This window comes from Engraulis encrasicolus, chromosome 16 (assembly GCF_034702125.1).
Source record: "Engraulis encrasicolus isolate BLACKSEA-1 chromosome 16, IST_EnEncr_1.0, whole genome shotgun sequence".
NCBI classification, from domain to species: domain Eukaryota; kingdom Metazoa; phylum Chordata; class Actinopteri; order Clupeiformes; family Engraulidae; genus Engraulis; species Engraulis encrasicolus.
The window spans coordinates 33,701,011-33,711,246 of NC_085872.1; the positions used below are offsets into that span (position 1 = coordinate 33,701,011).

Sequence of the window (10,236 nt, forward strand, 5' to 3'; positions counted from 1 at the left end):
TTTAGATAGTCGACCTATATTCATTCACTGCGCCATCAAAAACGAGAAGCATCTGCGCATGTGCGACTCACATCCGGTAGGGACTTACATTGAGCTGCAACAACCCTTCCTGCTCAAGCGTGTTTGAAGCAAACACATGGGAAAAAACACGACTTGTAATAATACACATGTAATAGGGCAGTGACAAGTCAAATATCCGTTATCCATGCTACCATTTGCTTGTTGACAAATATGTGGTTGACAGTTCATGCCAGGTCGTTATTTGAACCTTCTAGCCGAATTTTGTTTTAGTTTAAACCAGGAAGTGCACGATTGTAACATTAAACAACTTCCGGTTTACTTGCATACCGTAAACAGGATTTGCATCAGCTACTGACAGCTCATCTTAAGTGAAAACCTCTCATGAATCGCACCTAACTTCTACCAAAGATCTCTTCGCGTAAGAACGACAATGACGACTTCAAGGATACTTGTTTTGACACTGTTATGTTTTGTGCCTCACATCAAATGCTGGAATGAAGGTGAGATTTCCCGACTTATTTATTGCGGAAGTAAACGCACAGTACAGCTATCGAAACTTTGTAGGCCTACCGCGGACTTTTTGACAATTTCTCCCCTATAGTGGGACGTGTCAGTTCAGAACATGTATTCAATTGTGCTCATGGCGACTGCTTCTTTCAGGGGCAGTGTTACTGCGGGATGTTCAAGTTCTTACATTGTACAAAGGAAGATATACCACCGCTAGACGCACAAGTCCTGTCCTCCAGTTGCAGTGTGTTGGGGGATCCGCAGGTTGTGGATCTTTCGTCCCTGAAGTGGTCCAATGTCAAAACAAAGGATGGGATGGAATTGATGTACAGGTAGGCCTCATTGTTTACTGTAACTTCAAACACAGAATGGTCTGCGCTCAAATCAATCAAATTCATTTGCCATTTGTCGTTTTATATGTGGTAGTGGTCCTTATTACCTACTTCTGTGGCCCTTTCAGTGGGAGTGCAAAGCTGACATGGACAATGCATACCGTTTTGGACGCATTGAAGTGAGCTGTGAAGGCTTCAACCATCCTGATGACGCCTACATCCTGACGGGTTCCTGTGGGCTGGAATACACTGTGGAACTGACCCAGGAAGGACAAAATAGACAGTCGCACCAGAGCTGGGGTGGAGGAGGAGGAGGGAAACAAGGAGGATGGGGCTCCAGTGGCTTCACACAGTTTGCATCCAGCTTTTTCAACGGCTTCTCAGGCAACAGGCACCAGCATCAGCATGGAGGCCATCAGCAAAGAGGCAGCTCGGGGTATGGGCAGCCACAGTACCCATCAGCGGAGGGAGAAGGACTTGGCGGGCTGATCGTAGTGGGTGTGCTGCTCCTGCTGGCTTACGGAGTGTACAAGATGTTCCTCTGTGGACCTCCGCATGGTCAAGGCCAAGGGCAGGAGCGTTTCCCCAATGACGGAGACTGGCAGAATGGACAGAGTGGTCCTCCTCCTCCTGGGTTCAAGCCAGACTACATGGGCACAGGTGATAGAGCCTTTGCAGTTTATTGAGACCACATCTTGGGCTACATTCTGTAATAATCAAACTTCACTCACTTCACAATTTTCTTTTATGTTGCTAGCTGTAAACACACCACCAATGTTTATTTGTTTATTTGTTTGTTCGGTCAGGTCAATCCTCAGGCTATCCAGGGTCAGGTCCTAACCCAAGTTATGGTTTTGCTGACCAGTTCACCAGACCACATAATTCTGGCCATCGCACAGGAGGAGGCTTTTGGACTGGCATGGGTACAGGAGGAATTCTGGGATATCTGTTCGGAAGTCAAAGGTGAGCTGACAACCAGGACAAGTCAAAGTGGTACAACAAAAACAGATAAATGCTAATTAAGCTGTCTATGTAATTATATGTATTGTATAGTCATTATTTGTACTCAATCATATTTACTGAGTCACAAGTGGATACAATGTGTCCTGTTATTACATATATATAAGTCAAAATGAGTCTTTCTCATGCTCTGATGTAACAATTTCCTCTGAACATAGGCGTCAGCCAAACACTGGTCATTCCTGGGGTAACACCAACCCTGGCCACAGCTCTTGGGGATCCAACACGACTGCTCCCAGGACCCCACCACCAAGCTCAGGAACCCGGACAGCCTCAGGTAAAGTTATACTCCCATGTGAATCAAACTGTTGGCCTAAATCAGGGGTGTCAAACATAAGGCCCGGGAGCCGGATGCGGCCCCGTCAGATGGTTTAAAATGGCCCCAGACTTGTGGGGGGAAAAAACTAAGAATGTAAAAAAGAAGAAGTAAATAGCCCAATACGAAGGTGCTGCAGGAGTCTGAGACTTGAGGTTTGCAGTACTTGAGATCGAATTTGCTTTTTGTGCTCGCCATTTACAGTCAATGCTCCTGATATAGCAACCTGCTGACATCCATCTCGAGCTGATTGACTAGCAATGTGATTCTGACATGAAGCAAAAAAATTGCACTGTTTTGAAATTGCGTTACTGGTCTGGCCCACTTGCAATCAGATTGACTGATTGTTTGACACCCCTGGCCTAAATAATACAATTATGTTTGACTGACGAATATTGTATTTCAAAACCATAGACCATCAATTGTGTGACCAACATATGGGCTTGAGTATAAACATCTACCTTTTTATTCATGTTTCATAGGATTTGGTGGTACCAAAAGGCGCTGAAATGAAGGAACTTGATGATGGGGACTTGGTGACATTATCTCCTTGTGAAATGGTACTTCAACTGTGCATTTTGAATGTGAAATCAGTGCTTTTATTCTGGGTGTTGGTGTATAGTTATGGCTATTGAAAAAAAAAAGAATCTTTTAATATTTTTGTTTTGTTTTGTTTTAGGTGGTTTTTGAACCATCCGCTGTAGATGAACTTGCTTGTATGTTTTACAATTTTTTTATAAACCTATTGCAGCATCAGTATATCCACCATATGATATTGGAACTGTACTGATGGAGATAATGGGTTTGCGTGGTCAAATTTTATGAGCTCCAAAGACACCAACCAATGCTTGCATTGGCATGTTTAGTGTTTATTTAACAGACCATGGTTTTTCAGTAAATATAATATTTGGGAATTTCCCTTTTGTGCGCAAATATTGCCTGAAAATGTATGATGCCTTTTTACTTCAAGTGTAATTTAAACTGATTTATTTTATTCCATGGTGGTGGTTGTATCTAACCTGGTTCTCACGCGATTGTTGTTACCTACCATCTGGAATATTGTCAATCGCTTAGCTCTGGAAAGGCGTGAGTGTGTTCAAAACAGCTCGAACCTGATTGGAGAATCCACGTGGCTTTTTCTGAATCAGTACTACTTCAACCACTAGGCTCGGACGCAACCAAACAGGAAAATGCTTGATCAAAACGAGATCTGCTTAGTCTAATAAAGGTGGGGTTGAATGCTTGGCAAACAAGTTGGACAGTTTTTTCTAACGTGATTTTCCAAGACATAAAGAAACGTTGCTTCCTACTTGGAGCAGCGAGTGAACTGCCCCACAAGCATGAGGGCTACACCCGCAATTTACGTCAGAAAGATGAATGCCAATCAGGGTAGATTACCGACGGCATGGAGGGGGTCCCATGCCAGAGCAGTTGCTCTTCCCTTACTGCGCCGCGATGGTTTAATGCCATGTGACATGACTGCGGTGCAGAGGTCACTCCCATATGCTGCATCGCGGACAGAAATTCTAACCAGGATGCGTCACGCGGACACAGTGGGCGTGCTCGCTGCCTAGCAAACTTGCTGCCTGGCAGGGAAAACGCTGTCAAGAACGACCCTATTGACTTGTATATACCCCGCCCCGCGATTCTGATTGGACAGGCTGTGAAATATCTGATTCCTTCGGGCTCGTCCAAGATTTCCAGACCCAAGTGCGTGCTCACAAAGTTTAACGAAGATGAACAAAGCACGAAGGGTCTGCATGAGAGCCAGGCTAGCTTGTATCAAGAGGTAATAATGCATTTGAATTCAACTGTGCAATTAAAGGGGCACAATGTAGGATGACGTTGTTTGCGCTGTGCCTATGGCATGCCTGTCTCAAAATCTACATCATCATCTGAATATGGTATGTAAAGCGATGTTTTCAAATGAAAAGTGTTTCCCACGACACTCGTTCGAACCGCGCTGTCAAAAGTTGCAAGTGGGGTTTTCTTACAGTGGACCGCGGAAGTGGTCGCGAGAGCCATCATTCACTTACTAATGACTCGCATAAGCATCGGCTGACTCGGGACCGTGATTAATTAAACTTTTAATCCTACCTGGAGCCCCTTTAAGGCATTGCACTGTTGCATTAGATTATGCACTTTAACTATGAACTTTGTTATATCTTAAATGACCATACGCTGCATTGAAAGTGCTTCACAGTTACAGTAAAATACAAGTGTAGAAAAACTATACTAGCATACAAGTCATTTTTCTCATATGGTCAACTGCTGCAGAAAGTGTGTGTGTGAGAGAGAGAGCGAGAGAGAGAGAGAGAGAGAGCGAGAGAGAGCGAGAGAGAATGAGAGACAGAGACTGCACTACTTGGGCTCTATGTACCATTTCTCACTCCATACATTAGACTGTACCGTTTTAAACTCGTGTTTTTGATATGTGTTTTGTGAGTTTGTTATTAACAAATAAACATTATTCTTCCAAAAAAATGAACTATGACAATAGTTTTTATTGGGACATAAATAATACACTAAAGACAAAGGCACAGAACGCTTACATTTGTGTCTTTATTTTTATCCATAACCATAAAAGGTACAATATGAAATATATTTTGTAGTTTTATGTTCAGAATTCATGCTGCCCAATCACAAATGTTACCCTTTTTCATGAATACTTACCACCACCCTCAATTCCAAGTTTTCATTATGACTGGGAAAATTGCACTATTCATACATGAAAAGGTGGATCTTCTCCACGTCTACCACATCTTTTCTTGGTGGCTGCAGTGCATTTTACTGTGTGAAACCTTCATTGTGATGTCCCAATATACTTTAGCTTCACTGTGGGCACTTCTGTAGCTGCCTAGCCGTGCTCAGCGTAATCTGGCATCGGAGAAGACGTTTGGTCCAGCTCAGACTCTGAAAGCTTCTCCACAATCCCAGCTCCATAGGCATCTCCCAGAACATTGATCACAGTCCGAAAACGATCCCTGGGGCAATTACAACAGTTAGTCCACATGTCATCATCACTCTTTCATCACCAGTCAGATAAGAAAATGGGAAGTGACTTCATTTAAATACAAAGTACACTGCAGTTAAACAGTTGTGACATTTCTGGGTATGTGGTCATTTACTCACAGGAGCCAATCCACTGACAGGATCAGAGGCAGGTCATTGGCAGGTAGGCCAACAGCCGTCAAGACAATCATCATGGTAACTAGACCAGCACTAGGAATGCCTGCAGCTCCAATACTAGCAGCTGTTGATGTGATACTGGCATGAAGGGAAATAAAAATGGTCAGAAATCAGACAGATAACCGGATTACCATCTGAATCAAAAGTATCCGGACCATATCAAAGACACATTTGTATTATGTGCACCAGTGCTCTCCAAATGGTGGGTCGCGGCCACATCCATAAAAAATTGCCCCGCCATGAAGTTGAAACAAATTAAAGCATATATGTGTGCTATCTGTTGCCATACAGTTGGGCGATTTGTTTGACCCTCAGCCTCATTTGTGGTATAATTTGGCCCTTGTGGAAAAATAATTGGAGACCACATGGAGTGTACTTTACAATATTACCTGATAGTTATGATCTGTCCAATGGTCAGTGGGTAATTATTGAGCTGAGCGATAAAGATGGCTGCTATGGCTTCATACAGGGCTGTGCCATCCATGTTAATTGTGGCACCAACTGGCAGCATGAATCGAGTGATCCTCTTGTCCACGCCGTTGTTCTCCTCTACACACTTCAATGTCACAGGTAGTGTGGCTGAACTGTGAGTACAAGAGAGAGGACAAGGGCATGGTATACAATGTTCTCTTGGTAGAGGAAGAGGTGTGTGTGTGTGTGTGTGTGTGTGTGTGTGTGTGTGTGTGTGTGTGTGTGTGTGTGTTTTTACCTGGAAGAGATCATGAGTGAAGTGAGTATAGCCTGAGTCATTCCCCAGGCAAATGCATATGGGTTCTTCCTCACCACGACCGCATAGAGCACAGGCAGGACCAGCAGGCCATGAATGGCTAGTCTGTTTATCAAACAATCAACAGCACAGCCATGCAAATCAGCTTGCCAGACCCACAGAAAAAATACTTATGCCTCTGTAGCGTATTATACAAATGATTTAGTGGATTCAGTTTTACAATTATTATTATTATTTTACGATAAAGTATTTTTGATCAGCCGTAAACTACATACGGCAACACATACTCTAGAGGGAGTATCTGAGTTTTTTGTAGCACCTGATGGCCTCATGGGATATAATAGGATGGATGGGATGAAATAGGATAATAGGGCAAGGTAACTATATCAGATTGATCATTTTTGTGATGATCATATTATTTTTGTAATATTATGGTTATCAATTGCAAGACTCACCCACTAAGCACTGTTGCCATGTAGAGACCAAGCTTTGTGAAAATGCTCCAGTCATCGACAGCTATTATTTTAGCAGCAATCAGAAACAGTATTCCAATAGGCATATAACTAGAGGCACAAGAAAGAAAAGCCATGATAGTTATAACATCTTTGAGACAAAGAGTGTAATTTCATCGAATGGCAATAATATCCCAAGTGGATGCTTACCACATAATGATTTGCACCACTCTCATGGTCGCCTCATTTAAGGCTTCAAAAAAGTCCACCAGGGTGCGCCCTCGCTCACCCATATTTCCAATGACGGAACCGAACACAAAGCAGAAGACAATTAGGCCCAGGATGTTGATACCATCTGAGTAGGATCCCACAACACGGTAGTCTATTGAGCTGTCCTACACAGGGGCACAGTCACAGAGCTAAGCCATCCTCCACCACCAGTGGTGTCACATAACAAACTAGAAATGCACTCGGAGAGTGCAGACCTCCGCCAAGGAAGCTGTTTGATAGAACTTTTGACTATGTTACACACTATTTTTAGTTTTAAGTCTTTCTGCCTTCTTAGAGTTAAAAACTAGAATGTAAAAATTTGCCTTGTCTGCAATTCAATTTGCGTTAGGGCCGTCTAGATTTCTAGGCTAGCAATGGTGAAAAATCTTTTTTTAAATCGGTTCCGGTTTGTACAGATCACCACCAAAATCTAATCATTTGTTCCTTGGGTCATTTCCAACACATTCACAAAGTTTCATTCATAAGTTTTGAGTTACCCTGCTGACAGAGAGACATACAGACACACAGACAGACAAACAGACAAACCAACGCAACCGAAAACATAACCTTCTTGGCGGAGGTAAAAAAAAAAAAAGTTATGGATAAAATATTACATATTTTGTTTAGGTTAACAGTAACTGCTGAATGTTAAAACTTGCATTTGTTGGTATGACAACAGTGCTGATCAGTTCTGATAGGATCTGTTGTATGAGTAGACACAGCAGATGTGTGCTACAGACAACACATGCTTTATTAAGGAATGTCTTTATGAATGTGGGTGCAGCATAGATCATGTAACCAGTCCATATACAAAGTACTATGAATGAAAATGTATTGAATTTCAAAGTGCAAGTCTAATTTAAAGAGACACATTTATACAGTATATGTAGACCATTGCCTCTTCCTTGCACTGCGCTATGATTATTAGATATATTGCTAAAATAAACCTTACCCCTTGAAGAGAATTTCTGTGAGACACAGAAGAGGGAGAGGTTGCATTTGACCCCCCTAAAACAATTTCTTCACGTTTAGTCTTGTACTGAAAAATATGTGACGAAAGAAAGATCAACCATGATGGTAATAACACACATTCACAGTAGACCCATAACACACACACAGACACACACACACACACACACACACACACACACACACACACACACACACACACACACACACACACACACACACACACACACACACACACACACACAGTGATATAGGCTAGTAGAAGACATTTACTCATTTACTTTTAAGAGAACTTACTTGTTGAAAGCAGGCCTGTACCAAGTTTTCAGGGAACATATTCCTAATGTAGATATATAGGGTTATAGTTGTATTAAAAGGTGTGTAGATATATGGTATGAATAAATAACTTGTGGTAATGAAAAACATCAAGGATAAAAGGCAAAAGGTGAATAACATATTTCATTGAAAAAGAATAATCAGGTGCTGATGCTGATAGTCAGTTGTTCAGTTCAAAGGCTTACTGTACCTGATGAGATCCAACATGGCATCAACCATTGATACATTCTGTGAAGTCCCAAATCTGTCAATGTCCTCAGTGCTCACTGATCCTCCCGGCTTAATTGTAATCACCAAAATGATTCCTGAAAATTACATAAATCAATAGCCAATAGGCAAACAGAGCAACTGTTTGCTTTGTAGATATACTCTACATTTTGATTTTGATTAAGATAAGACTGGGAAAAAATATAACCTAGTGATGAAGCCAACAGATACATAAATAACGGGTCATTTATTCAGCCAAAAAGTAGTAATAGCTCACCGAGGATAGTAGCAAGTATGGTAGTGAGGAAATAGTAACCAATGGCTCGCAATCCAATTAAGCCAGAAACTTCTGACTTTAGTGAAGCCACACCTGTGGTGGGAAGAAAGCCAGACATGAGCATTAGTCAATTGAGTAAATACCGTATTCCATTTTTTTCTATTGAGTGCGCCCCCCTTTTCCTTGATTCTAAGTATTAATTTGGGCCAGCACCCTTAGAAGTTATCAAGAAACCTGAGTGAAGCCTGTCACCCATCATACTTGATTCTATTGAGTTTCACATATAGAATCATGCATCAATAAGACCAAGAATGAAGTACAGAAATATGAATTGAGTAAATATAGGCTCCTCAGGATTAGGTCATCGTGTTATACTTGAAGATTATGACATGGGTTTTTCCAAAATGCAGAAATTTGTGGCAGGCTTGCTGCCCCTCAATTTGCTCATACATGGAAATACAAGGAAAAGACTGATTGAGCAGTCAGTTTACTGCAGACCTGTGATGATGCTGGAGACGATGAGAGGCAGGATGATCAGCTTCAACATCCGCATCAGGATCTCCCCAGGGAAGCCAAAATAAAACGTATCCAATGACGACAAGGCACCATGATCCCGGACAATCACACCCAGTCCAATTCCTGACAGAATGAATTGTGGAAGTTGTTACATCCAGAGTGAGGTGTTTGTTCTGCATTAAAATCACACTGGTAATGATATCTAATACATCGATCTTTTGTTATTATGTACAGTATACTGTATATATTATATCCTGATAACACGACAAGGGTTTTCACTCATTCACTTTTTGATTCGGTTCATCCAGGATATTCCGTGATCAAGCAGGACCTTTAGTATGAGGCATGTGTATCAGTGTTGTGTGTATGTGGTAGCTATGTATGTCCACGACAAATTTCCTTCGGGACCATTAAAAAGAATCTTGAATCTTGAATCTTGACTTCTGCCTAAGACATGTTGCATACATTGGAAGCTATGTCACTCACGATACAGAATATTTTGCCATTACTATAATCTTTCAAGAAAACACACACAAAAGTAAAGGGAATAACAACCAATGCTACACAGAATGAAAGCTCAAGGCTGAGTCAGATTTTTAAAAAGAGCTCTCACCAAGCAGCACAGACACAACTGTGGCAATAAGAAGACGATTTTTCATCAACAGATCTCTGAAGTTCCATTTCTTCTTTAACCATTGCATCTTTCTAGTTGAAATGTATTGTAGTATGTCCAGTAACACTCAATGGCAACCAGGAGCTGTCCTTAATTTAGTGTGTGGTGTGAATGGGCAGATGTGTCTCTGCTTCCCTCTCTGTTGTCACTTGACATGCATGCATTAATTCTTATCCTTAGCTTTTAGTCAATGTACAGCCTCTTGTTGCAAATGTGTAACCAACACTGAGTCAATTGTAACCGCTGTTCATCCCTGCATTTCTGGAGGTGAGGGTATTGTTGCGCTCTAGATGTTTAGAAAAATAAGTAGGTGCATGGATCCAAAAAGTAGAGTTCAAAGTGGGAGCAGGTTGGCACACTAAATGAGAATCCCTGCATTTCTGACATGAATATGGACAAAATATCCATACCACCAAGGCATATT

At 41.7% G+C, this 10,236-nt stretch overlaps 2 protein-coding genes across 2 annotated transcripts; one reads left to right on the forward strand and one right to left on the reverse strand.

The window, feature by feature from the left end:
- The first annotated feature begins 164 nt into the window (after positions 1-164).
- saraf (store-operated calcium entry-associated regulatory factor) lies at positions 165-3,110 on the forward strand. The gene is made up of 6 exons (XM_063219420.1): positions 165-521; positions 682-860; positions 989-1,520; positions 1,667-1,823; positions 2,039-2,157; positions 2,679-3,110. Exons 1-6 carry the CDS (start codon positions 452-454, stop codon positions 2,702-2,704), a joined length of 1,083 nt encoding a protein of 360 aa, XP_063075490.1. The 5' UTR covers positions 165-451; the 3' UTR covers positions 2,705-3,110.
- Positions 3,111-4,740: 1,630 nt separating this feature from the next.
- Positions 4,741-10,211, reverse strand: LOC134465648 (excitatory amino acid transporter 3-like). Its single transcript, XM_063219422.1, has 12 exons — positions 9,753-10,211; positions 9,122-9,262; positions 8,624-8,716; positions 8,330-8,444; positions 8,101-8,143; positions 7,787-7,873; positions 6,775-6,959; positions 6,568-6,675; positions 6,095-6,217; positions 5,775-5,969; positions 5,329-5,463; positions 4,741-5,180 (listed from the first exon to the last, which is right to left on the reverse strand). The coding sequence occupies exons 1-12, from the start codon at positions 9,838-9,840 to the stop codon at positions 5,054-5,056; spliced, it is 1,440 nt and encodes a 479-aa protein (XP_063075492.1). The 5' UTR covers positions 9,841-10,211; the 3' UTR covers positions 4,741-5,053.
- Between the last annotated feature and the right edge of the window lie 25 nt (positions 10,212-10,236).